Here is a 27,061-nt window from a genome sequence, read left to right as displayed (position 1 = left end):
TATGTCACTCTGTTGGGCATCCGTGCTCCAGGATCGTCCCCACTACCAATCTACTATTGTCAGCAGCGAACAGAAGAGCCGAACAGTAACATCGGTGATCAGGGGCATCGTGCTTTATAACTCCATTCCTGATTGTTCGACTTTGGGGTCGCTTGTCCCCCAAACTGTCCAGGTTGAACACACGCGCCTGACGCTCTTTCATTATTTGGTTCGACCAGCCGCTCACGTCTTCTCAGTCGAATGATCGATCGTGCGTGGCCTGGAGCCTAGCAAGAGGAACCCAAGCCCGACGCCCATGGTTTTTGAGCTTGCTCACCGGTGGCGTTGGCGTGAATTCGGGTCCCCTCTTCGCGCCTTTCAGTCTGCAAGTGCGCGGAGCCTGAGAGTGAAATGCCCGGCGATTGTCAATTTGCTCCAGCTTGTTTCCTTCCGCCTTACCTCCGTTCCCGGGCCGTCGGCGCCGGAAGTGAGTTCAACCACGCCGACGGCCATTCCTATCTACAACTGAAGTATTGTGGATGTTACTTTTCTTCTTCCTTCTTCTTATCATTATACTATATGTTGATTGAATACGTCGCCATTCGAGTGCAACAACAACTCACGAATAAGCCAGAATCAAGCAGGCCTCGGAGAATATCTTTCTTCATCGAGAAGTGACCGGTGATCCCAGCTTTCCTTAATCCACTCCGTGGTGACGATGTGAGGAATCTTCTGATCCGCTCGAACAGACAAATCTTTCCTTAGGGTGGCAATATCTGAAGATGGTGTATCCGGATCTACAACTATATGGGTAATGGAAGGGTCGTCCCGAGTATTGACAACAATAGCGCCTGCGAACCTGGCCGTATTGCGAGCCAAAGAAATTCGATACCCATGGCCAGAGTGTTTTGACTCCCCGGAATCGGGATCTTGCGTGTTCCGCTCTAAAAAGAAGAATGTCAAGTTCTGAAAGAGCCACCCGCATGGGAGATCCCATCCTGCGTCCACTTTATCTTGGATAGCTTCCTTAAGCTTCTTGGTGGCTTCGCCTCTTGCGGGTACGTTGGAACTATTGTTCACGCCCATCTTGTCAAGTAAAGTGGCCAGCTCTTCCTTGGTGACATCGCGAGCGTAACTGTCATTGAACTGGTCGACACTCGTTGATACCTCTTCCTCCTTGTCAGGCGTTGTGAAGAACATGTGCCTAGGCTCCAGGGGAAGCAGCAGGTCTGATAGACCGGCATCAATCTCATTCTGCCTCACACAGTCTAGGATCCAAGATGGTCGGATGATGCTCGCATCGCCACTTTTTTCCAAGGAAGCTGCTTTCACAGTTCTTCGATCCGCGATACACACTGTGTTGGGAGCGGCCTTGTTTGTCTGATAAATCTTGCCTCCATTCGATTTGATAAGCTGTTCCAACTCCGCCTTTGATTTCTTGGTCGGGGCTACCGACTCGGTCAATACAAAGAAGTTGAAGCCGTCGAAGATATGCCCTGACGGCCCTTCATACTTCACCTCTCCGCCTGGGCTGTATCCTGCGACCGTCAAGGACTTCTTTGTTCGCTTCGCCCGTTTCTTGCGAAAGTTCTCCACGTTAAATTCCTTCTCTTTCTGCTCTTGCTCCACGTTCGATTTCAAATCCAGAAACTCTTGCATGGAGAGCGCACTTTTCCAGTCCTTATCTGTGCGGAGTTTCTTAAACCGCGGAAAGCGCAATGTCAAACCGATCCGGAATTGATCACTAACTGATACGGATGCTGCTTTAACACAAAGGACCACAGAATCCTCTGGCTTGATCCACTGATCTGGACGCTCGTACTGGGCATTTCCACCTGCCAGCTCGATGTATTCCGTTGGTGGGTTTCTCGGGTTCCAGTCCATCCATTTGCCGTCAGTACGATGACGGATGTTCGCATAGTCCCCTGCTGTAAAGCCTCCTCCGACCTTGCAAAAGGAATAGCATTTGGTAGTCGGTGTCCCTTGCGAAGAGGCAGCATTATCAACCCTTAATCCGCAGAGAAAGCTTGACAGACCCCCTCCTCGATGACCACTGCCGTAATAGCCACCTATCACAATCAGATCCAGGGACTCCCCAAACTCTGTCATGTACTCGGGCTTCACCTTCATCCAGTCATCGTGTCGTTCATTGAGGCGATATGGTGACCTAGGATTCTTGAGCACTAGTCCCTCGGAAGCCTCCGCAACGACTCTGCGAAGGGCTGTTTCAACCTGAGACTTCTCTGTAGCCTCCTCGTAAGGATGGATTTCGAATCGACGGTGAACCGACTTGACACTCTTCTGCAGAGCCTTTCGACGATCTCGGAGGGTATACTTCGTCAGATCGAGCCCGTTCAACAAGAGTAGGTCAAAAATACGAAACAGCGGCCGTGATCCGTTCGCGAACGGATTCCTCTGTTCAGCTAACGCGGCGGTCTTCAACGTGCCAAAGGGTTCAGGTGCGCCCTGTTCGGGATTCCAAGCAATCATTTCACCATCCAATATCACACTGTTGACACCGTCTTCAAAGGCATCTTTGAGATGTCTCGCCAAGGCACCATTGGGGTCCTCCAGACTCTTTCCATAGAGGTAGGTGTAATCCTTCGCTTTCCTCGACCAGAAGCGAAACCTCCTTCCTCCCGGCACCGAGCTGTCCGATTCCATATGAAGCTGCATGCGCTCCCCGTCGAGTTTCTCCTCGATCCAGAAAACTGGGTCTTCTTCCGTACACCCCATCCGGGAAATAATTCGATCGAGCGACTGACTTTGAAACTGAGCTAGCTGGGGCTGGAAGCACTGCATCAAAGAAATGCCGCTGTTTTCAGCCCCCAGCCGAATATTCGGATCATGCAGCTCCCAGCAGACACGCCGAAGGCTACTGGATATACTATAGAGATTTGCAGCATCTGGATGCCATACATTAAATAACGTTCGCTCTGTTGCCCCGACTTTCATCTGGCGAAGGATAATGCGGATCAGCCAGAGCATCTCCTCGGGGTTCATCCTTCGGTAGAACTCCGACAGGATGGGTAGCTGCTGCTCCTCCTTTGAGGAATTCGACAGCTGGTCGAGCTTCTCATTGACTTCCTCGATTAACATATTGCCAACCTCCGTCCTCATCGGTCGTTTCGAAATAACATCGTAGCAGCGCCTCGCAAAGTCACCCGCCATAAACCGCGACGAAGCCACCTGACCCGGCAGCTTCCAGTTCAGAAGGTTGAAGCCGTCCTCCGAATTCTTGTCGATTTTCATGATTTTGACGAGTAGCTTTCCGATTGCCTTTTCTTTGATGCCGTACATGGCTCGGTCGCGGTCTTTGTCCGGCAGGATCAGCCGGAAGGCAGGGTAGATGTCATCGCCCACCTCTTTCCGCCATCGTGAGATGAACCGCTCAATCACGTCCCGGCGCTTTTCGTGTGGGGTGAGATTTGCCGCAGACTGGCCATGAGGACCAACTTTTCGTCGAGGGGCCGCAGTGGCTGCGGGCTTCTTGGAGAGCTCGCTTAAGGGGTTGAACAGGGTCTCGAAAAGCTCATGAAAAGGTAATGTTTGGGAGTGGTTGTGCGGACGGTTTGGATATTTCTCGTCCATATTGGATTCTTGTTGTGAGGGTTGGCTGTAGGGCTTTCCATAGCTGCTTGACTCTTCCTCATCCATGGCTCATTGATATGTTATATACAGGATGTTTGTGCGGTGAAAGGAAGAGCAAACTGTTGATGGGAGACGTAGGCAGTGAAGTATGGAGACGATAAGGACCAGATGTGGAGACTCTATTAAGGTGATAAGTTGGTGGGACATCACGTGAATGAGCTATGCCGGCCATAGTGGAGCCACGCTAGTACTATTTGGTCATTAGGCAGTCACCACTGCAGGCACCCATGGCTGCCTGGAGCATTTTTAGGCTGAACTACTCACTACTATCATATGTCATGAGGGAGGATAACATTGGAGAGTGTGCTGTACAAGTTGTCTTATGATATGTACTATTAAATAGTTACTTTCAGCATGTTGGTAGTTCCATTGACACGATCAATCGTACTAGATACTAGCAGCTTTAAGCACTATATATACATACTATCTACTACTTGTAGACACAATAGGACCCTCGGACTCAAGACATAGTTAATTCTTGTATGATAGTACTAAACTGCTTCATTCTTCACTTCAAGTAAGTACAGGTTAATATCCAGTAGTTATAACCAAGATCTGGCTTTATAGTATAATACTAGTACTATACGTAGTATCATCATATCGTGACCCTCCGGCGAAGATTGTTCTTCAGGAGACAGCACCTTGGCTAATAGTGCGTATCTGCGTCTATGAACAACAACCTAATTTGAGTTCAGTTCATTATTTTCTACTTTCTTTTTCTCAATTCTTCTTTTCCAAGTCTGCTGAACGATTCAAAGCTCATTTCTTATTTTTTTTTACAGATGACAGTGAGTATAAAGTGTACCCTTTCACACATACATACATAGTACTCAGGATTGATTATAGAAGCATGACCGTATTTCTACCCATTGGATCTCCATATCTCTAGAGACAGCATGTCTGATGATGTTCGTATTTCTCTGTATCCTAGACAATGTGTCCCGTCAATGCTACTGACGCGATACTTAGCACAATGTCCTCTTTAGAAGATCTTCTCTACTAACTCCCAGGACGTTCAAAGCGAAGGCATACTGATCAACTGCACTTTGTTGCCCGAGTGGAAGTTCTTGGTCGATATCAAGTGGTCCGTTAAATCAGCTCTCAAAGATATGCTACGCAAGCATGCAATCTACATTGTCCGTCCGTCTTTCGAGTTATAAATGCAATAACTGATTCATGAATTATCTATCTATTCTAGGATACTTCCAAGCTTCATCTCAACCACTCTGAGCTATCCTGTCTATTCCCTCCTCCGCTGCAGCGTGTGATAACCGAGCTGTCGACGTGTCTCCGCCAGAGTAGCCCCCCTCCTCGTCAATAACTCGCGAATCCGGGCTTCACTCTCCGAAATGGTACGAGCGAGCTCCGCTACTTCACGCACACGATGTCGGGGTATGATCACGACGCCATTGGAATCAGCAACCACAATATCCCTAGACTCGACGCGGACCTTCCCAATACCAACCGGCCCATTGACCTCACCAACCTGAACCCGATCTTTCCCCGTACGCATCCACCGTCCAGCAGTATACAGTGGATATCCCTCCTCCAGAGCCAGATCCACATCGCGACACACACCATCGATCACCGTGCCTGCGACCCCCCGCAACGCAGCATAATGAGTCATGATATCGCCCCAGACCGTACAGTCCGTGCGGCTACTGTTGTCAATCACAACCACATCCCCTACCGCCACATCATCCAAGAAATCCCCAACACTGCCAGGCGGGTCACTCGCGGGGACATACCGCACGGTAAATGCCGGTCCAACCGTAACTCGACGACTCGTCGAACCCGAAGAAGATAATGGCTGGATTCCCCAGGCCTGTCCGGCAATTCCCAGGGAATCCAGAGCATCCGAGACGGCTGGCGAGTCTAACCCTCTCAAAACTCCAACCAGTTCCTGGTCCTCCGCGCTCGCTTTCCGCGGGTTCTCCTGTGATAACGGGCTGGCAGCGGCAGCAGCAGCCACAGTCTCTTGTCGGAGTTGCTCGAAGCGCGCGTCACGCATTACCGCCGACACCGTCTGTCCAGACCGCACTGCCTGTACCATCTGATCTTCGCGGTGGTGGATCTGCTCCGCGAGGGTGAGTACGATTGCGGTATGCGCAGCAGGTACGAAGACAGTCCCGCACGCGTCCGCGATAACATAGTCGTCCTGCTCGACGGTCACACCACTACAGACACGCACGGGTTTACCAGCGCTGACGGAGACGATGCGACTCCGGCCGCTGATCATCGTGACGGCACGTCCGTACAGCGGATACTGCACCTCGATGCTTCCGTCGATGTCCCGGCATACGCCGTCGATCACGGTCCCCCGGATTCCCTTGGCCTTGGCGGCGTTGGCGATGATATCTCCCCAGCAGGAGACACCCTCCAGCCCGCCGGCGATGACGAGGATCCGGTCGTCACTGCTGACTGCGTCGATGGTGGGTGCGAAAGGATGAGGTGTTGGAGCTGTTCCGATCCTTGGACCTACTTCCACGGTGCTCGCGCGGCCGACGATCTTCGGACAGTTCCAGAGAGGTCGGAGGCCGTATGTGGCTCCGCGGAGGTGGAGGACGTCTAATGCATCGGATACGGTGTTGGTGTCGAGGGCTGCGAGGCGGTCCAGAAAGCCGCTGGTGTCACTCATCTTGTTCTTCACTTATTTCTGATGATAGACTCAGGCGGAATATATATAGTAGTGATTGTACTAGTAATTATTTGAAACCCTTTAATCAACTTGTACCCTGACCATCTTTATGTATCTGATATAGACCACATCGGATCCAAACACTCCGTATATCGGCAAGAAGAGTACTACTATACGGGGAGGAGGCGGGAAAGCTATTTGGCGGACGGGATATGATGGTCCGTCAATCAGCATGCATGGCATCATGAAACGGAGTCTTCACCCCCGTCGCACTCGGTGGGGATGGTCTCCCCGCAGTTACAGACTGTTAAAGGAACCTGAGTAGTATCAAGAGTATCATGGCGCAACTAAGCAACGAGCTTTATCTTTGATGCCGACTTCATGTTGGTTACTTGGTTGCTATCGCGGGATACGCTGCTTGTGCGAAGTTGACCTTGAAGCGAGATAGTAAGCGCTCGAGCGGCTACTACCAAGGTACTAATATACTCTGCCTAAACATACTTTTACAACTTCTCTCCTAGATAGTAGTATACCGGCAGGCATATCTCTAGCTGTTCATATAGTATTATTGCAGTCATGCATTTGATCGGTAGTTTATTTTATTTCGATATACGTTGCTAGTCGACCTGTCATCTTATGGTATAAATCTTCAAGGAAAAGGTACTGATATAAGAGATCTAAAAGCGACCCTCAATCGAGTCCCGGATATTTGTTGGCATTTTGAGTAGGTAAATTAGAGAAATACACTTTTTGCTGACTATACCGGTGGAATCGACTCTCGGCAAATGGGACACTGCAAACGAAGTCGCATCCAGCTCTCGAGACAGGTACTGTGGAAGATATGCCGACACGGGGTGACCATGTACGTCCGTCGGCTAAGAAGGCTCGCGGCCCCGTCTGTCACACTGCTACTGCCAGCACCGCCCGGAGCTGCAAGGACGGGAACCTCGATTTCTTGCATGCAGATGGCACAGTCAAACACCGCCTTCTTCTTATCCTTCGCCCGCTGCTTATCTTCATCTTTGGCTTCCGTAGAGTATTCCCGCTCGTCCGCCCTCAAGGCTCCGATCGGAAGAACTCCGCCAGACTCGAGATCATCGCCTGATCCAGAGCTGTCGCGTAGCACGGGATGATAGTCATAGGCGGGCGGCGCCCACCCACTGGGAACAAAGAAACGGGGTCCCAGGATGTCCTGGCTAGCCAGGACCCAGACCTGAACCCACACCCAGCCAGCCAGTGCCAGGGCTGTGGTCGAATCGGGTCGAATGAAAAGCACATTCCCGCGTGCAGTCAGAAAGTACATGAATGGAAAGAGTCGAAGGAAACTTTGGCCAACCACAAACTCCCAGCGCAGTGCTTTGCGGCAGTTGCGCATGACATTTCGATAGATCTGGGGTACCCAGAAGGAGAGGTAGACGAAGCCGAGGATCCGCGCATAGATTGCGCCCATACGGTTCGGCCAAAGGAACGACCAGACTGATATGATAAGGAGGACGAACATGATAAAGTAAAATCGGGCGTACATGGCACCGACATCACCCCGCGTATCCTGCGCAGTCGGCGTGGTGCTCCGATTGGCGGGAGGCTCGTTTTCTTCCGGTGGAGGGTCCTGGTCGGGTGTCAGGATAATAGGGGTTGCGCCATCGGGAACTCGAGAGGTAGTGGCCGGGAGTGGAAGGTTTCCTGGCCGCGTAGGTGGACTCGGTCGACGTTCCTGTTCTCTTCGTTCCGGGGCCTGGACGGCCCATATTTCCATCATGAACTTCATCCCAATATAACTGACCGAGAGGAATGTCAAGAAGGACGCTGTCGTCATAACAAGGAATGACACGGCCGGATAAAGCTCAAGCAGCATGAAAACAAGTACGAATGAATCGCCAAACGCCATGAGCGCGATCGTGTAGAAGCTGACCCGGCTCCTAGTGGACGGCGTGGATGCTTCCTTGATTTGGCGCAAGAGTAATGCGATCTGAGCAACAGAAAAGGCGGAGATCATGAAAATGATGCGAGCAGAGAATTTGCCGAATTCCTCCATCTTCGGTCCCGATAAATAGAGTGCTTCTGTTGGTGGGAAGTCAGGAGCTCCCTTGGTCTCCAGGATGTATCCACAATCAGGCGAAAACACGACAGCTGACATCACTAACTGTGGGGGAGACGGAATAGGGGCTCCCATTGGATATCTCAGCTCCTGTTCGATTTGCTCGATGATCGTTTTATCCGTGAGGTAGCCGTGAATCGCGACGGGGTGCAGCTGTAGGTAGACGATGTGTTCACATTTTGGAGCCGGGTATTCCACCTGCTCCGTCCCGACAAGTGAGGACCAAGGAAATAGCGTGGGAGGCCGATTCTGCTTCTCGGATATGGTGTCCGCGAGGGATTTGACGAGAAGCTGGTGGGTGAGATTGTATGCGTCTGCTGAGAGCATCAGATGCGGCAATGCGAATACACCACCATATTTCTCGCTGGTTGTGGTCAAAACCATAGCGCCCGTCTCCGGAAAATGGACGCCGAACAGCGACAGATACCAGGTATTACCCCAGAAATCCCCGGTCTCCACAGCCAAAGTTGCTCGAATCTCCCGAACCTGGCCCTCGGGCAACTGAAGCTCCTCACCGCCGCCCTCCCGGAGATCAAGGTAGAAGGTGCCACTATCCCCCGTAACATTGTGACTGAACTCGTGCGTGAAGTATTCATTCTCCAGTGCAATTGCAGTCGTGTTCAACACGGCATGCTCTTTGTTCTGTTTGCGGCGTACCCATTCCCCGCGCAGCTTACCGGTCGCATTGCGATAGACTGGAAGGAGTAATTGGGTCAAGTTGAGACCGGGAAAAGCGTCGGGCACTGCAAGGGCCTTGGGAGGCCTCAAGCCCGCCTCTGCCATGGTGGACCGCAGCTGCGACCGAGCTCGATCCTGAACATCCGGTAGGAGATCCCAAGCATAGCTATCATTCTTCCTGACTCCCGAAATCGGGAGCCATCGGTCGGTTATCGGATCGAAGTCGCCATACTTGGACTCGTTCAACATGTGAAGCGCATTCCGCTCCCTGACTAGCTCCCTTTGGTGTTCTTCATCCCGAGAGACCAGAGGTGAATGCGACTGCGAGCTCAGAAGTAGGTAGAAAACTACCAGAAAGAAGAAGAAAGAACCGCGATGATCCATAGGTGGCTACAGATCGCGGACATCAAACGGAGGAGGGTCTCTCCTGGGGTCCAAATTCTCGCGTGCTGCGCAAAGACGAGCAGCCCGAGATCCTCAAGTGTTAAAGGTGCGCGATGAGCAGTACGACGTCACTATCGGGATCGCACGTGATGCAGCGACCGGGAGGGGCCACGGGATAGTCGGAAGGATCGATGACACATGGATCCAAGCAGAGTATGGCTGGTACCAGACAATTGAAGGGGCTAGACCTCTTGCTGTCGAGTTATCGCAAGTCTTAGATGCATCGAGGCTGCAAATCCCCTCGTACACTGCCAGACTAGGACGTCACGCGTTCCAGGGGATGGAGATATCTTATCGGGGCGAGGCCAAGTAGATGGATATAACTGATTAGGGGCTGTCGGAACGACGATGTGCCGGCGCACGTAAGGCTGCCTAGTCGGGAGAACAGATAATCCGGTCTAGACCCAAGAATGGCCTGAATTTGATGGCACAATACGGAGCTACTACTATACCTATCCTATACCAAACAACACAGACTGATTCTGTGTATGTTCACGTCGGCCCTACTAGTATTGTTATTCTACGCCATGCATCAAGAAACCTGACATGTGATATTGGATTAAACCATCAATGCTTTCAAATTTGTCTTCACCCCCTGGAAAGGCCAACCTTCCATCAATGACGACGCCTTCTCCAGCTCCACCTTGCTCATCGTCCCTGCCAACCAAATGAAAATCCAATATCGCCCCCGTCTGACGACCTCCAATCAATCATTGCCTCGTAGGCAAGCTAGTACTCCTCTTATGCGATAGAGGTTCTTAATGGCAAACTCATCGTTCTTAAGATGCATTTTCAATATCGTCGTAACTGCCGGCTTGATCAGACTCCCGTTCTTCGACGTCAAAGCCATCGTAGTCGCCAGTGTCATCTTGTTGATGTGGATCAGAGAGCCTTGAGCGGAAGCTTGACGAGACTCTCCCAAAGCTTACTTCTCGGTCCATTCATTCCTCGTTGGCTAGCTTCAGTGTATCAGGGGCTTCTCTTGGAGTAGCCTTGGTGATTTTGGTAGTTATACCTTCCTTAGCTTCCTCTTCTATAACAGCTCCGTTGGTGACATCCATCGCTGTAGCTGTTATTGTTGGTCCCGTAATTCTGATTCCGTACTTGGTCAAGAAACGTATGGAGACATTATCTCTAGGCTTGCCCTCGATGTCTGGCCAGAGTCATTCGATATCTTCGGTTTTCCAATGGCCCCATGAAGGCCGGTGGACCTTGGTACGGCGCTTCGCGGTCTTTCCATTATTGTCGGACTTCCTCGAGGAAGACTTATTTGTGTCCTTCGTCTCTGGCACGCCTTGGGTCCGCTCAGGTTCTTCAGCTATAGTGTCCATAGACTTCTCCAGTTTATTGAGAGGAGCTTCCATCGTCTTAAGTTCACCGGAGAAGTTTGATTTCTCTGACAGGTTGTCGTCTCCTCCGGTGAACGTAGAAGGACCAGCGTTTGTACTGTCCATGGTGATATGGAGTTGAGCGGATGGGAGTGACTTGGAAGAGTCAAAAAATGAATGGCAGGAAGAAGTCTATTTAAACCCCTCCCCGGAAACGAAGGCCGAAACCTAGCGTCAAGCTGAGCACAGAAGGCGCAAATTTGTCGATATGACGTCGCATTGCGGGACCTTTCAGGAAGGCTTATAGTCTTGTCGCTCGCAGGCTTGTCCTTCAGACCTTACTCCATATCTGAGGTCTTGCCCTCAGACAGTCCTCTCTGGACGTTTGAAGACTTATTATATTATCCTTTGACGGCGTACGACATTTCGGTATTCATGGGCTTTGGCCTTTCGAGGAATCAGAGTATAATGCGAAGCAAGACAAGAGCTGCGACAGAAGCAAGGCGGAAACTGTGCCGTGGGGGACTATGAAATAAGCAACGAGCGAAAGATGAAGTAATGAGTAGATGAACCGAAAGCATGGGGAGAATCCAGCAAGGCGAAGCCAGGTTGTAGATGATGAGCGATGAAAGAAATTCCTAAAAACCGACTACGAAACGAAAGATGAAAACAACTTTGTCTGAAGGTCGCTGCTAAGTATACGGTGAGACATGCATCGTACTGCTACAAAACATATAGCGAGCTCGGCTGAGTCAAAGGTTATGCATTGGATTACCTGGATATAATCTGAAGTGTATTCGTTATATCATTATGAACGACAACATGTGAAAGTTATATATCAACCCGCTGTTTAAAGAGACTCTTCCCCCGCAACCATTGTCGATAGCGCTTATACCGTTTCTTCTCATAGTCCTCAGCCACCACGGTTAGCCCTCCCTCCGAGACATTCAAGAATTCCGCATAATCCGCGAGATTCTCCTCGGCGTTAGCTTCCAGCGTGGCCTCCTCTACGTTGCATTTATTGGCATATTCCAACAAATCTAGGTTAGATTCATGCTCGCGGATGGAAGTCGCAGTCAACTCATCCTCGGAGGTCACAACGAGCGGAACCTTCAACGGATGATTGATATAGCGTTCGTATTCTTCGCCTTCCGCAGCCGTCACGGACGGATTTAGCGAGTCGGTGACCAGCTGGCCGAGCGTCCACTGAGCAATTTGCGTTTTGCTCGGAGTATTGACCGTCGACTCCTGAGAAGAGTGCATGGAACTGAAGGATTGAGGCAGTCCGAATGATGTTGCTTTCATGATACCCGCGGACGGTGGTAATTTGTCAGCGGAAGGAGGCTGATGGATCCAGTTGTAGCTGGACTGGGATGTTGCGCTACCAAGTTGTGGACGGCCCGCTGGGTCGATGGAGGTCTTCAACGGTTCCTGAATCTTGACGCTACGCGGTGGGTGCCGCTCCCGGTTGATCTGATCGTGCGGGATCCGGGGAACAAACGGACTAATGTCGTAGGGGGCGCCAGAGCCAGGCCGGAATGGAAGATAGCGGAGCGTTGAGTTCATCTTGTAAGAGAAGATTTTCGAGAATGAGGACACTGCTAATGGCCTGTAGTATTCGAGCCAGTAATCGTCGTAGTGGGAGAGAGGTTCCTTTGGTGGTCGCGGAGGGGGTGGCACTTCTTTTTCCTTGAGATTTTCCGGAGTGTACCAACAAATGTAGTTGGGACGCCTTTTATTGGACCACGATCGGGGATCAGCGTGGTGCAGATAATAATCGGTTGACAGATCCCACAGCATCGGCTGTCCTTGAGAGAAGATGTAGTTCCCAAGGAACAGATTGTAGGCTTCCTGGCGCTGGGCATCGAGGAATGAATTGTTGTAGTACCGCTTGAAACTCTCCACCATGTCGCGGGAATGGCTACTCCACTGATTGATTTTTCGGTATGTGGCCATGGTATTAACCAGATGCGAGCCTCCATACTGGATGGCAATCGTATCACCATGGTCGTGCCACATATCAGTGAACAAGTTGACAGCATCGGTGTCGTACTCCACAGTTGTTCCATCGATAATACCCAGGGCATGAAGTTGGTATCCCAAAGCGCGCTTTCCAATCACGAATTGGGCGGCATTTGTGCGGTCCAGACAGTCAATGCAATTTGTTCTTGCGATGCCATTTTGCAGACGTAATCCAGACTCTGCATCATATCCGTTCTTGAAGAAGCCGGTCTTGGGGACAATCTCACCCGCGATATGCTCCAACGTGCCAATAACGTCTTGGTCCCTGCTTTTTGCGGCACGGCTCATATCCCAGGGTTGGTATATAATCTTCTTGTCCTCGGGTAAGAACTGGTTCAGGTACTGAATGGCGTTTGTATACTCCTTGAGCAATTTGGACTCCCGAGGGGTTCGTTCTCGTGACTTTATCAGGTTGAGAACATAAACCGGTGCGCCGTATCTCTCAAAAAGGTTGTCAAAGTGCAGTGCGGCAGCGGAGTAGAATGGGTCCACAAGGTTTAGTTCAATATCCGGCTTGGGCGACACCCCCGAATTTTCCTGTGTCCAGTAGAGTGGGATACTTCCACGGTGTTGCACATAAGAGGTGTACAACGGGTTGGCATAGAGACTTGGACCGGGAGAATGAAATGACGTGGCTGTCATCTCGGACACAATCTGCTCCGTTTCAACATCGTTTGCTACATAGCCTAGGTCATTCGCGCCTCTTTTCAAGAAACGGGCTCCCGCAAAGAATCGAGAGCGGCGCGCAATGATCGTGATGTATACTAGCCGCCCATACACTGACATCTTAGCCTGTTCAACATATCCGTGGATAATGGGCAGACACCATTCCCAAGGATTCTTCAGAGTTTCGAGAGCCGGCCCGAGAAGATGGTGATTCCAGATGAACATCGTATTATAGTCTTGTTGAGGGTGTTGAGGGTGCCCATCCTGGTTCGCGGTGCGTTCCCGACAAATGTTGTGCTGCAAAGTGTGGGTAATATCATAAGAATAGCTGAAGTAGAAGGAGCGCGTTAGATCCAAGTTGCTCAAAATGGCAATATACCTCGCCTCCTCCGGGTTCTTCTCCGGTCGGAGACGAGACGAGCTTGACGTCGTCAACGAGATGAGCTCCGTTCCATCGATCTGATAGACATAATGACCTCCGAGCATGGCAACCTGGCTCCTCTTGGTCACCAGAAGCATGTAGTACGCGTCCGTGAATCGTATAAACCCCAGTAAAGCCCATGCACTGCATTTTAGCTTCAAACCACCCGACCTTTTATTCCCGTCGTCAATCGTATCCAACAGCTGGCTCATCTCTCGCTTGCTGTAAACAATATCATCCTCTGAAATGCTCAGATCCCCGGTTTCGGACGTCCGATCGATCTTGAGGATCCTAAAGCGGGTATCCGACAAGTCCATCCCCACCATGTAGAATCGGGTGGCTGTCTCGTACAAGGAGAACTTGTGCATGCGATTGATCCCTTCATCTCCTCCGGTGTCGAAGAAGGCCGAGCGTTGCTTTTGCGCCGAGGTCGGGGTAGAATCCCGCTCAAAGGACGTTGCGACCTGGGGCTCTTCATCTCCCGCTTCCACCCCATCTTCACTCAATGCAGGTACCGCTGGGGATGTGTAATGTAAGGGGGTGAACGGGGAGGCTGCGCGGGGCGATCGGAGGCCATCGTCATGATCGATAAAGCTCCGAGGGGCCGATTCGGGCTGCTCTTCTGGAAACTTGGTGCTGGAGCCGGAGGTAAACGAGGCATCGGCGTATGGGAGGTGGACTTCTGAGGTGGAGTTTGGCGAGCTGGTGTCTACCAGGGACACTGCTCTAGAGGACTGGTCGTCCAGTGGACCGAGACTTTTGTCTTCCGCGGCTTCGCGGGAGAGGGAAACTTCATCCAGACTCTCCATAATCAAGGCAGAGGCTGGCGAAAGCCCGCACCAGCATCATATGTATTCTCGGTTGTCAGCGCACAGCGCTTATGCGGGAAACAGAATCAATGGCGATCTAAGTTAGTGACGTCGGACGCGGAGGCGGGTGGACACGTCCAAGATAAGGTGTCTCACGTGATCGACCGCCCGAGAGATCTACTGGCATCAAATGCCTACTATATGAAATAGGTTACTCTCTATTAATCACCAAATCCGACGTGACAAATGCTTTACTTCGTTTATGTTTAAACTCGACTCCTCTTCCTAAAGATTCTCACTCTCCGCGTTCTGCTTTCTCAATCTCTGCCAACGCCTTCTGGATCATCTCTTGGGTACTCGCCCGCGGGAACTGCAGCTGTGCCGCCTTCACTCCGTCCTTCCAAATACGCCATCTTTCCATTGTAAAACGCCGTCGCGGAGACCCATCGTCTCCTAATTGCCGTTGAACCTGACAATTCTCCCATATCCGCTGACCGGCATAAATATACCAGATACATGAAGCACGCACGGCCTCTTCCACCACCGGATCACTCTCTTCAAACGTTTCTCGGCAGGCGTATAGTGCATACAGCGAGGCATCCATGGCATGGTTGAGATGGTCTGCTTTCGCGGTAATCTGCGCCATAAACGCATTGAGATTCTCCCACTCCTGAAGTTCTTTCGGGGGATACTCCCTTTGGGGATCTTCATCGGCCTGCCGGGCGTACTCTGTACGTGATACCCGTTGTGGGGTTAGCCACAGGATACACTGAGAAGATCGATCACGGAATAGGTTTCACGCACCGGGTTTATAGGCAAAACCATACATATCGGCCAAGTACACTCCGAGGTATGGGAGCTCAGTCCATAGCTTCTGGCCGACTGATGTTGGCACCTCGCCCGTGGCAGGGTCGATAACTTCGGTGCGTTGGAGATGGGCAATGAAATCTATAAGCTTGTGCTGCTGCGCAGCTGGGGTAATGTTCGCGAACTCCACGACCGTAAGCATGGCAATCCATGTGTGCGTGCCATCGATGTCGGTCGGTGGTTCCCGTCCCTCCCGGTGTAGCGCCTCACGCACCCTTAGAAGCCGTTGGACTGCCTCTGCAGGAGAGACATCTGGATTCTGGACTAAGTCGTTGATAACTTGGTATTCCGGGCGCGCAAAGAACTCTTCGCCGAAGTTCTCCATGATGAGAAGTGATTAGGGGTGTCAAGGAAACCAGATCCGAGACATGAGTTGAGTGTTCTTTATGAAGGGCGCTGGGCAGACTGGGATGGCGGTCAGCACTAGCCGGGATACTGATAGATTCAGCAGCCAACGAATGACTTCAATCACATTCCCAACACGCCACCTTCACCATTATGGAGGAAACACCTTGCGGTTCTTTTTGTTGGTGGCACAGATATGTGACAGCCCCCACTTTACGAGACCTCGAATCCCCGCGTCTGACGGGAGATTTTCATATGAAAGGATCCTAAGGTGTGCGGGAGTTCCCTTCCCGTAAGCTTGGAGTTTTGAGGATCGCCCAGCCTACTTTTGGCCCCCGTTTGGCACCTACTTGGCCCCCATGGGTAACCAGAAACATGTAGGCGAGATGTACAGCTCACTTACAACTGAAACTCTTGATGGGGGCCGTAATACCATTTGACGCCTCAAGCTCCTTGAGCTCAATGGTCAAGGACGCAATGTCATCGGAGCAGCAAGGTATAAATTCCTTATTCCTTCTATGCGCCATGACTGTTCTCGGTTCTATGTCACCAGCTCACTCATTGACTCAATCAATCATTCAATTCGCTCATTCTTTAACCGCTAGTCTCCTTCACCAAAGGGAAAAAAGAGCCAGAGCCCACACACTCCTTTGAATAAGAAGATTCCCTTTCTGAAAACCAAGAAAACACAAAATGCTTTTGTACCTCAAGCCTACCATCCTCCTAGCCCTAGCCCTTACCGCAGTCGCCAATCCCATTGCCAACCCAACAACCGATGAGGGTGTTCGTCTCGTCGGTCGTGCTCAGAAGAAGGATGTTGACTGTAATGGGAAAAGGTTCACGGTAGCGGATATCAACAATGCCATCAAGCAAGCCAGGCTCGTCCAGAACGAAAAGGACAACGGCGTTCGAGGTTATGGCAGATACCCAAAGACGTATAAGAACCATGAGCGCTTCTTCAACTCCCCTAGCCAACTTTATGAGTACCCCTTGGTCTCTGGGACCTTTAGTGGAAGTAAGTTACTTCTTCATTTCTTTTACCCCCTGCGACTGGCTATAGAAAGACACATGTCTAATGGATTGCGGAATACGACAGAGGTTGGCGCCGACGCGGACTTGTACCGGGTAATCATGAATGAAAAATACAACTATATGGGATCGGTATATCACATCCAAGATTTGAGTAATGTTTTCAAGCAGTGTACCAATGCCGACGACCCTTCCACTACCACGACTACCACTACCACCACCACTACTACTGAGGCCACTGCCAAGGCTACTACTAAGGCTAGTAGCAGCAAATCTGGTAGCAAGTCTGGTAGCAAGTCTGGCAAGAAGTCCGGCAAGAAGACTGGCACCAAGAAAGGTACACATTAGAGGTATATCCGGTCGTACTGGCCACGGGAGTACGAGGTTCTGACAGAGGGGTGGCTTGGAGATTCAGGATCTAGGGGAGAGGATATCTCAGTGTATCCTAGGGATGAAGGGAGGGAAGAGAGACAGGTTTCTGTTGCATTAAGTTTTGTACGCTATGTATGTTTGAACAGCTTTCTGACAAGTTATGCATGTGATTGGTGATTATGGTACTTGGATTATGTGGAACTATTAGCATTCTTCTTACCGATTTCGGTTCTTCTCTACTTATGCTCTTGCCAAAAGGCCACCCATTCAGGCAAACTCATCAGCGGGCAATATTGTCGATAGTCAGAATCAAAGGGAGAATGGAATGATCTAATAATTCGAATGATCCCAACATAGTATCATCTCGTTCAAACGACATCCACCTCACAAACTCATAGACCCCAATGGGTACTTTACCCGTCTTCCCTTATATCAATATAATCATGCCATGAACTTATATAAATACCCAAGTATACGATACTAATAGTAAGTAGAGAAGAGATTAATTCGTACGACCCATCCACCCAATCCACCCACAGAACTCCACAACACCATCCTAGAACCCTAAACAGAAACATACAGGCCTATACACCATTCCTCCTAAGCTAAGCTACTCCAACATAACCCCCTCCCCAACCTCCTTCGCCCTCTCCACCACCCTCCTATACCCTTCCTCCCTCTTCAACCGCTCCACATACCCATACAACAGCGGATACTCCCCCCGGGAAATCACCCCCAACGTGAACCCCACCGACACCGGCACACTCAACTGAATATCCGCCAGCGTGAGATTCTTCCCACAGATATACGGGCCTCCGTCAGGCGCCGTAGCTAGCTGTTCTTCCAGAAACCCAAAGTGAGTCTTGAACTCATTGTCCAGAAACCCCGAGTTGACTTTCGATGCGATGAACCCCGTGATGGGTTTGAGGAAGAATGGAATCGGGGCGTTTTGTAGCGCTATCATGTATGCATCAGCATAACCCTTCAATAATGAGGTAACTAGGGAGGTAGGAAAGATGTGAATTACCATCAAAAACCAACTTCACCTGCAAAACACTCATCAAACTCCCCTCGACATAACTATCGTAGAATTGATGCCGCATCCATGCCTCTGTTTCTCCGCCGAGTTCTCTTTCTTTTCCCGGTGAATACTTCCTGGGGATGAGTTTAGTGGCTGTGGCCTCGTCAGCGAAATGCTCGACTAGGTAGTTCAGAATCGGGCTCGTTTCGGCAAGGATGATTGGTTTGGAGGTTGGAGAGGGCGGTTGGATGGATACGATGGGGGATTTTCCCAAGGGGTGGATCTTTTTTAGTTCGGCGGGTGCGGTGCCGGTTGGGTTGCGCTTGAAGGGGTGGATCGTGTACTCGAGGTGGAGCTCTTCCATTAGCCAGGCGATGCGTTGGGCGCGGGAGCGCTCGAGCCTGTGGGTTGTTAGTTTACATGGTGTGTTGGAGAGACAAGGAGAAGAGATGTAGATGTACCAGTTAATGACGATTTTAGCGCCGCGGTTTGCGCTCATTTTGCTAGTGTTAATGTATCGTTGTGTGAATTAGTTGGTAGGTGAATGGAAGTGAGTGGGTTTTTGTTGCTGGGTGGAGTCTAGATATTTATACCAGAATGGTTCTGCTGACTTGATAAGCAATATGTTGTCAATTAAGATGGATGATGTTTTCACATTCTATTCTTTGTCCGTGAAGGATTTCATTCACGCCTCTGGTTGGTTATGTCTCCCTTGTAGTCACAACTGTGGGTTTGGATTCGGGCAGATATGCGGGACAGCGTCAGCACTAGTGAATTCTACGGTGGAAAATGCAGGAAAGTCATCGTATCAGCTGACAGCCGCGTGGGCATTTGGCTTGCATATACGAGTGTCAGACGAATCCTTTGAGCCTCATGTTTGTAGTTAGCTACTCCATGGGTGACGTCATTCCTATCCTAAAATTAAGATTAGACTCAGACTCAAACTTCCATCCCCGATCCCGCGTACTTTCAACCGTAAGCATAACCATAATTCAAACCCTAACCTAGTCAGTTATAGCGACATCCTAAGCATCATGACCATTCAACTCATCCGCCGCAAGCTGCAACAAATTCTCCTGTCCCAGCACATTCTGCGTATAGCGCGAATTGAACTTTAACACCTTCTTCACATCGTTATACGTATCCACATCCAACACCAGCGGCAACGCACTGACATACCACGACACGCCCTCCGTGCACGGCGGGGTAGTCAGGGACCCGGAGTAGGTGTAGATCTCGTTGTTCAAGAAATGTCTCGAGACGCTGCTGAAGTCCAGCAGTCCAAGCTCGGTGGTGCTGCCCGTCTCGGCGATTTCATCGACGTTCTCGAAGATAGTGTTGAGGAGTGGTGTGCTGTGATCCTTGGTGGAGGTGAGTTGGATGACGTATCCCACTACGGCGATGTTTCCATCTGTGTTTAAAGTTTTAATTAGCAATGATTGGGAGTAAGCACAAAATGGGGGTTATATTCGTACCCTCATCCGAAAACACAAAGTGGGCTTCCATGGGAAAATGCTCCTCATCGATGCGGTGCTCGGAAGGCGTGTGGAAGTGGAATTGAGCCAGGGTGTAGGTATGATCTCCCACGACGAGGGTACCATTCGTCAATGGCACCTCGATGGTCGTGCCGAGGTTCTCGAATTCCAGGTCAGACACCGTAGGGATGTTGAGGAGGACGGTCTTATTGTCGACCTTGGAGATCTCGGAGCTGCCGATCACGATGGGGGACTGGTGTGTCCCCGTTGCGCAGGCCACATTGGCGCTCGGGTCGAGGCCATACCAGTTCAGTGGGCCGTGCTCAGCAGTGTATCCGAAGCTGGGGGCAGTTGTGCGCCGGGCTAGAGGGGTGTTGTGGAAGCAGCTAGCTGCGACGGCGGGGATGAGGGGGAGGAGGGACGTAAGATGCATGGCGATAATAGTAGATATCAAGGTTATCGAAATACCGGGAGATGGGTTCCTGCAGGAATTGGGGACCCTGGGGTCATGATGGATTTAAATACCAGCATTCTCTGGATACCTGAAGATACAGACTGGTAAGTATATGGACGATCATCCTGGAATGTTCGCACTGGTTACAATGACATCCATAGTGGAAGTCGGTTGTAACCGAGAAGGTGGTATCCAGATTCTTGGGCTTCTTTCTCTAGAGCTGGGACAGCCAAATACCTCTTCAGGGATCTATTCTATTGTGAGAATGGATTGGTGGTTGTCTTCTCCACCCCTGCATGCCGGATAGTATATCCGGGGCTGCAGATATTTACCCCTTTACCTACCCGTCCCTTGCGTTTAGAATACTGGAGCAACATCATTAACCAGGATTTATTTCTATTCTAGTGAATTTGAGACTGCTGTAACTTGTAATTCGTTCGTTTTCTGGTCAAGTGACAGACAATTGTGGGTGGGGGTGGGGGTGGCCAGGCAACTGGAGCTGTTAGGGCACGGAAAATATCTCCTTCAATGGAGCTAACTGGGACATTCTCCACAGTCAGTAAATACTAAATAAAGGGACGGAATTTGTCGGAAAATCTGTAAAGGCACTTCACGTTGTCTTTGCAGAGAGTTTAGCCGAAAATTTAGAGTTTCCAGGACACCCAAGCAGGCACACCTTCTGCAGATACTCGCAGTCTCTCAGAAGCAGACTTTGACTTTGAGCTAGAGCTAGCAAGGCCGTTCTATAACGACCAGAACAGCGTACTAAAGTCAAACAATATGGGATCTATAAGTTTAGCTCATTGTGCAATAGCCCTGGAAGTGTCGTGATACTCCGCATTCAACGATCTCATTGCGCGACTTCAATAGTATTATCTTCTTCTGTAAGAATGACATTCTTCGGCTTCTCATGGCGTGCGTATTACCAGGTTCAGGATATAGTGTTTATTTGCACTGCAACGCGTGTATTCCAAGCGTCATTAGAAAAATACATATTGATGAGATCAAGCAATATCTGGCACGCTAGAAAGACCAGCAGTCCTGGTCTGCACACTCATGAGAACACTGTAATCTTTGTGAAACAATATTGTATGTTTTCGGAAGACTGGGTCCCAATATGTTTCGGCTGCTAGACAGTCTGACATCATCCGAATTCTCCCCTATGCGCTATACTTATCTCCGGGAATACAGCTGCGACGGGGTCAGAAATCAGTGCGACAGTGTCAGACGGGAGCTGGAAAAACAGCTCCGACGGGTTCAGAGAAACCCTGACTTAGGTTGAGCTCAAGCACGTAATCTGATACTTTAAGAGTTTATTTATGTGATGATTCCTCCACTGAATCAGCTTTCCACATGACTGAAGATACTACTATAAAAAATATGGGAAAAAAAAATCCCTAATATTCCTAATACCCTAAATGACCCTAAAAGAGTTGATATAATGGCTGCTTTGGTTTAGAAAAGCTGGTACGGGTTCAGAAAAACTGAGTCTGAGTCAGAATCGTTTTCTCACGTGCTTAAGCTCATCCTGAGTCAGGATTTCTCTGACACTGTCGCACTACTGAATCCGTCGCACCTGAGACCCCCTTATCTCCGAGCCGTATCCCTGACTCATGCGGCCTCAACAGGTGCCCGGTGTTTTTGATGATTTTCTGACGGGCGCATGTGCTAGCGACTAGCCCTGATCTTGCAATGATAACTTATGTACCTGTGGTATCTTGTCCTGACAGCATACAAAACTCCTTGGCCGATCGTACTACTTAATGATCTGGTATATACAGTGCGATAGTCATGCACATGGGATAGTCATGGTGATATCCTAAAGAAGCAAGCCCACCAGCGCACCCATCCCAAGGATCGTCATCAAAGACCCACCATAGGCGAGTCCACTTGCACCACTGCTGGATGTGGAGGTGGAGGTGGAGTTCGAGCTGGAAGAGCCAGATGAGGACGAGCTCGATGAGCTGCTAGACGAGTTGGTCGACTTGGACGACGTGGTGAGGTTGTAGGCCTTAATGCTGGTGTAATCGCCAGTCTTGTCCGTATAATTGTAGTACTCGGCGGGGTTGTAGTTGATGACTTTGACCGACTCCAGGTACATGATGAACGGCCCGTCGTCGTAGTCAGTCTCACCACCAGCCCATTCGATCGTTCCCTCGGAGTTGTCGGGATCACCACCAGCCCAGATACCGACACGAATGGTCATAGGGGTCTGGGGGTAGTTCTTGCCATTGACAGCGTCAGCATACTCGAGAGTACGCACGACAGTACCATCGAGGATCCACTCGGTCTTGCTGGCTGTCCAGTTGACTCCGTAGGTGTGATAGGTTTCTTCGGGGCTGGTGACGTTCACGGTGGTGGCACGGTCGTAGGACGTGGTATTGCCTTTACCAAAGTAGTTCGTTTGAATTTCCGTGTCATAAGTACTGACTTGCTCCTGTGTGGGGTTAGCATTGATCGCCTGAAAGTTAGATAGGACCATACCCAGTCAATCTCATCCAGGTCGTTGGACTCCATCACACTGGTGCTGACGATACCGGTGCCGTTGGCAGCACGGAATTTGACCTCCACATAGCCGAAGAAGATGTAGAAGTTGGACTCGATCGTCGGTGCATCGCCCTGCTGGCTGATCTTGAACTCGGCACCTTTGGATGTGCTGTTCACGGTACCAGCGGTAACATTCCATCTATCAAACGCAGACGAGCCTTCCGTGAAGTTGGTGCTGAAGGTCCACTGGTTGAGACCCTTGTCGGGTGAGCAGGTTTCTGAAGTATGAGTCAGTTGTGCTACTCTCGGGCGATCTGTGCCATGACATACTGTTCGTGGGGTTACAGGAGCTGTATGTCTGAGCTGCACTGAGAGGCACTGTGGCAGCAAGGGCAGTCAGAGCCCATGACGTGTATGACTTCATGGTAAGGATTCACAAAGGAACAGTTTGAGCGAGTGACTGGAGTATTTGAAACGAAAGAAAGCTGCAACAGAGGCTGACTGGGAGTAAGGTAGTTGAAACGGGATTACAGGCGGGTTATAATGGACTGAATCATGATATGGTTGACATGAACACTCAGGGGCAGACTAGCTAAGGCAACAGCAAACTCTGAGGCTGGCTATAAATTCTCCCTCGTGCTGGCGCAAGAGCGCTTCCACTGAGTGGCCAAGGATGCATAGCCTGGGCAGTTGGGCTTCGTCCATCTCATTGGAGGAGAGAGTGGAGCGACTGTCTGGATGATGTGTGTTGGCAAGCGGTGGATTCTGATGCGACAGCAAGTCCACGAGGGCTGGGGGCCATGCGTCGGCCACAAAGCTTGATGGAGGTGATGAGTCGATGAGATGGCTTGCGCGTCCGCCCAGAGGACGGTTCCTGAACACTTACCCGACACCGGCACTTGGCCCGAACGGGAAAAGTGCCGTCGTGGACTGTGGATGCGCTTGACGCTATGGAGGCTCAGCCCAGTGCAGCAACGGTGAAGAGAGCGATACCAAGGATTTGCTATCGCCTCTGAAGAAGAGCAACGTCAGCGTCTCCGGAAATAGGTCTTGGTGTATCAATAAACGGTATTTTAAGGCGTTGCCGAAGCGCGGGAGTGATCCGAGATTCGAGCGCTTCGCATGTCAGTGGAAAGATATCAACATAAGCCAATGGGATCGGCTCCAGAAGATCAGTCAGATGGTTCGGTCCAGTCTCCACTGTCTTTTTAAGTCCGAACCGAGTCTCAACCAGTAAATGAAGCCGACGCCATTGAACTGCGGATCCTGTCGTGGCAGATTCGTACCTTTATTTTTCACGCAGATCCGCGTGTCTTGGGTCCATGTGTCACATGGGCTATAGAGCTCGACTCAAGCCATTTGAAAGAGTCGAGACTGAGTTCCGAGGCTTTCGAAATAAGGAGAGCTGACTGTGTGATGGGTGTTTTCGGAAACAGGATGTCCCTTGGAACCACCGTCGCAGATAGAAATAACATGTTGATCTTCATCTCCACAGCTGTCGGTTAAGGTTTGTGCCAGACGGCCATAATTAGTACTACAAAACACATAAGTACCGCACATCACCGTTAGCGAGCATACCACATCTATATTCGAATTGATGTCTTACCTACCCCCTAGACCTCACGAGTCTACGGATCTCCCAGATATCTTGTATGCCCAGCCGACTGATTCTTGAACCACCGGTAGCTCTCAAGGCTTGACATGTTTCATGAAGTGATACTGTCATAGTTAGAAACAACGGATTCTGACGACATGATTTGGAAGATGAAGTGCAGAGGAAAGCGAAGGTAGCAAAACATGCCACCAATCATCACCTGACGCGCACGTGAGGTCTCTCTTCCTGGTCACGCTGCCATGTCTCTCTCACCTGCCTTCCTCACTCAACGCGCTCATAATTTCGCTGTGGAGCAATTGTTCTGAGACTTATATCAGTACTCACGCCTTGGTTACAATTGTCTGGCATCTATCTCTTCCTTCTAGTTTTGCCAATTAATCTACCGCAAACATCGTTTTGGGAGCACATCACCATATCCAAAGAAAGAAGAAATGATCCCCAAAATGTTGATTTACCCTCCTGTGGTCTACCGAAATGTCGACAAACTCACAGAAGTGTATTTGCTTGATGCTCGGTGTCCGATATTGTATTGACAGTGGCTCGGCTCGCACCATTGGTTCCTAGGTATTCATCAGAAGGCTCAACGTGATATTCTTCTTGCTCACTGTGCCCTCCTCAGTCTTGGAGGCTGAAAGTCTAAGTCGGATCTGACTACGCCATCGATGTCAGTAGTTGCTTCGCGTCAGAGCCATCATCAGCAGAGCCAAAATGGAAGGAGCACTATCTCCAGGTACGGAGCTCATGCTGAAGACACCCTAATTGTGATGTAACTCTCTCTTTCCCGCAAAAACAATGGCCTTTGTGATTCATGGTTCTGACTCAACGCTGCGAGCAAGATAACACTCCCCTTGTCTCATGCACTCACCCAACGCCGACAGAAAATCTGAGCGACCTCAGTATTGGAAAAGCATTTGCAGCATGCCACTATGAGGTTCGCCAAAGGAGCAGGTGCCAGGAGCAATTGGTGTAACAAGCTCGAAGAGTGTCAGCAGGGCTACAAGATACGTGACAGTTGCATCCAGGAACTCGTCGAGAAGATGCGAGTTTACCTGAGTATGTAGTGATCCATGCGCACAACTCGCGCCGTTGGGAAAAGCTCTGTTGTAACCAGGGACCGACCAGGAACGTTTATCGCGAGAAGCATCTCTTCTGGCCCAATTACTTGACTGCTTGTTCTCGTAGTCAGCAGTGTCAGAGACCCAGCTTCATGCTGGTGGAGCGCAAGCGGTTCCAAAGGACTAACGTCTATGCAGAAAGCCTCGGTAATTGCAGGCTAGCTTCCTCCTGGGAGCCTTACCTATTTCAAGGGCAATCAGAAAGCAGTTTAACACCAGTCAACCAGTTTGACAATAGTGGGTCTATCTCCATCTCTTCGCTCTTGGAAACCAAAGTCTCCATTTTCGAATAGTTTCCGAGGCATTTTTCTTCTTCAAAGTGAAAAGAAATAGTACTTTGATTAGTACTCCATATACTTCCAAACCCGGAGAATCTTGGTTACAGTGGCAGACGCGCTGAAGGCAATCAAGGACGTTACAAGACGGATGGGTTGCTCAGATCAAGAGGTTCACTTCTAGTTCGGAGTAAAAGCCGGTGCAACCTTGAGATCCGTATTTGTATCCCTCGAATCCAAGTTATTCCGTTCCTAACATCCAATCCCGCTCTCAGTCACCAGCTGAGGGTTTCTTGCTCTTGGTCTAGATGTAGATTTGATATTATTTTCACCTAGCGGAAGGCGATCTCAGCCATTCTCTCACCTTCTTAACATGAAATGTGATCGGTCAAGTTGCTGACCATCGTCCGTGTTCTTATATGTCGCCGATGAGCCATCCTCCACTTTATTCGCATTCGGACCATAATCCTGTCGAATGACCAGGCCTCCGCTGTAAAGGCTGTCATCTCCTAAGATTAAAGTTAGCAGTTTACCGTCTTCCAATGGTCATGGTTCCCTTGGTGGAGATCTTAGATTTATTCTTCCTTTTGTGGCCTGGCGCCTGTTTGTTGACACTATCCTGATTGTGATGGTTGGGATTACCCTGTGTAGTATTTTCTGTATGCCTGTATAACTGTAACGGTGGTGGCAGTCATATCATTATACATTATTTGTAGCAGTGGTGTTCAGCTAGCCTCGTCTGGCCTTCGTAGCGTGCGACAAACGGGAGGAAATATATATATGGTCTGACTCGTAATAAGCCACAACTCGGAGGTAGAAGTGAAGCATATCCGTGGTACCTTCCAATAATCAACAAATATAGACAGGTGCAGTTAGTATGCTTTTGAGAAAGAGATTAATACAATTGAAATAGTGGTGGGTGAGAACCATACTATCTCATACTGATTTCAGCACAAAACCTTGGCGTCTATTAGATTAGTTTATATTGTCACAAAAGGAGAATATTTCCATCAGCGAATCAGATAGCGTACTGGTTAGCAACAGCATCATTGGTCTAGTGGTAGAATTCATCGTTGCCATCGATGAGGCCCGTGTTCGATTCACGGATGATGCATTCATTTTTGTTTTGCTTTTTCCCCCTCAATACTGATCGGCATTGGTTCTCCGCCTCACTGACCCACTTCCTTGTTTATTTGTTTGATTGTTATCAGATGATCCCCTGTTTTCCTCGTCGAGAGCTCCCAGGCTGCAGTCAACATGTCTTCCACTTGC

The 27,061-nt window shown here is 50.0% G+C and overlaps 10 protein-coding genes and 1 non-coding gene across 11 annotated transcripts; 2 read left to right on the top strand and 9 right to left on the bottom strand.

Annotated features, from left to right (window-relative positions):
• Nucleotides 1-429: 429 nt before the first annotated feature.
• Nucleotides 430-4,028, bottom strand: ASPBRDRAFT_318821 (DNA ligase (ATP) DNL4). The gene has a single exon (XM_067622947.1). It carries the CDS (start codon nt 3,634-3,636, stop codon nt 616-618), a length of 3,021 nt encoding a protein of 1,006 aa, XP_067475392.1. The 5' UTR covers nt 3,637-4,028; the 3' UTR covers nt 430-615.
• Nucleotides 4,029-4,824: 796 nt separating this feature from the next.
• On the bottom strand, nt 4,825-6,308 carry ASPBRDRAFT_47091 (RraA family protein). The gene has a single exon (XM_067625778.1). The coding sequence runs from the start codon at nt 6,266-6,268 to the stop codon at nt 4,871-4,873; it is 1,398 nt and encodes a 465-aa protein (XP_067475391.1). The 5' UTR covers nt 6,269-6,308; the 3' UTR covers nt 4,825-4,870.
• A 451-nt stretch (nt 6,309-6,759) lies between these two features.
• Nucleotides 6,760-9,798, bottom strand: dscA (ubiquitin-protein ligase dscA). The gene has a single exon (XM_067625777.1). It carries the CDS (start codon nt 9,426-9,428, stop codon nt 7,026-7,028), a length of 2,403 nt encoding a protein of 800 aa, XP_067475390.1. The 5' UTR covers nt 9,429-9,798; the 3' UTR covers nt 6,760-7,025.
• A 469-nt stretch (nt 9,799-10,267) lies between these two features.
• ASPBRDRAFT_210053 (uncharacterized protein) lies at nt 10,268-10,942 on the bottom strand (the record flags this gene model as incomplete). Its single annotated transcript, XM_067621885.1, has 4 exons — nt 10,268-10,356; nt 10,418-10,447; nt 10,504-10,641; nt 10,708-10,942. 4 exons carry the CDS (start codon nt 10,940-10,942, stop codon nt 10,268-10,270), a joined length of 492 nt encoding a protein of 163 aa, XP_067475389.1.
• Nucleotides 10,943-11,516: 574 nt separating this feature from the next.
• On the bottom strand, nt 11,517-14,734 carry ASPBRDRAFT_184932 (phosphatidylinositol-3,5-bisphosphate 5-phosphatase; the record flags this gene model as incomplete). Its single annotated transcript, XM_067620034.1, has 1 exon — nt 11,517-14,734. One exon carries the CDS (start codon nt 14,732-14,734, stop codon nt 11,648-11,650), a length of 3,087 nt encoding a protein of 1,028 aa, XP_067475388.1. The 3' UTR covers nt 11,517-11,647.
• A 233-nt stretch (nt 14,735-14,967) lies between these two features.
• Nucleotides 14,968-15,957, bottom strand: ASPBRDRAFT_47089 (DUF3632 domain-containing protein). Its single transcript, XM_067625776.1, has 2 exons — nt 15,539-15,957; nt 14,968-15,463 (listed from the first exon to the last, which is right to left on the bottom strand). The coding sequence occupies exons 1-2, from the start codon at nt 15,924-15,926 to the stop codon at nt 15,030-15,032; spliced, it is 822 nt and encodes a 273-aa protein (XP_067475387.1). The 5' UTR covers nt 15,927-15,957; the 3' UTR covers nt 14,968-15,029.
• A 682-nt stretch (nt 15,958-16,639) lies between these two features.
• ASPBRDRAFT_134160 (uncharacterized protein) lies at nt 16,640-17,323 on the top strand (the record flags this gene model as incomplete). Its single annotated transcript, XM_067618579.1, has 2 exons — nt 16,640-16,961; nt 17,043-17,323. The coding sequence occupies 2 exons, from the start codon at nt 16,640-16,642 to the stop codon at nt 17,321-17,323; spliced, it is 603 nt and encodes a 200-aa protein (XP_067475386.1).
• A 634-nt stretch (nt 17,324-17,957) lies between these two features.
• Nucleotides 17,958-18,867, bottom strand: ASPBRDRAFT_199276 (glutathione S-transferase; the record flags this gene model as incomplete). The annotated part of the gene is made up of 3 exons (XM_067621308.1): nt 17,958-18,304; nt 18,375-18,769; nt 18,830-18,867. The coding sequence occupies 3 exons, from the start codon at nt 18,865-18,867 to the stop codon at nt 17,958-17,960; spliced, it is 780 nt and encodes a 259-aa protein (XP_067475385.1).
• Nucleotides 18,868-19,057: 190 nt separating this feature from the next.
• Nucleotides 19,058-20,316, bottom strand: ASPBRDRAFT_184920 (uncharacterized protein). The gene is made up of 2 exons (XM_067620033.1): nt 19,844-20,316; nt 19,058-19,779 (listed from the first exon to the last, which is right to left on the bottom strand). Exons 1-2 carry the CDS (start codon nt 20,274-20,276, stop codon nt 19,394-19,396), a joined length of 819 nt encoding a protein of 272 aa, XP_067475384.1. The 5' UTR covers nt 20,277-20,316; the 3' UTR covers nt 19,058-19,393.
• Nucleotides 20,317-22,116: 1,800 nt separating this feature from the next.
• On the bottom strand, nt 22,117-23,208 carry ASPBRDRAFT_58181 (glycoside hydrolase family 16 protein; the record flags this gene model as incomplete). Its single annotated transcript, XM_067627864.1, has 3 exons — nt 22,117-22,734; nt 22,782-23,062; nt 23,115-23,208. The coding sequence occupies 3 exons, from the start codon at nt 23,206-23,208 to the stop codon at nt 22,117-22,119; spliced, it is 993 nt and encodes a 330-aa protein (XP_067475383.1).
• A 3,624-nt stretch (nt 23,209-26,832) lies between these two features.
• ASPBRDRAFT_t237 lies at nt 26,833-26,903 on the top strand. Its single transcript has one exon. It is a non-coding gene; the product is annotated as a tRNA-Gly (tRNA).
• The last annotated feature ends 158 nt before the right edge of the window (nt 26,904-27,061 follow it).

Source organism: Aspergillus brasiliensis, assembly GCF_001889945.1.
Source record: "Aspergillus brasiliensis CBS 101740 unplaced genomic scaffold ASPBRscaffold_13, whole genome shotgun sequence".
NCBI lineage: Eukaryota > Fungi > Ascomycota > Eurotiomycetes > Eurotiales > Aspergillaceae > Aspergillus > Aspergillus brasiliensis.
The sequence above is the reverse complement of the archived record's forward strand: the minus strand, read 5'-3'. Positions and strand labels throughout refer to the sequence as shown.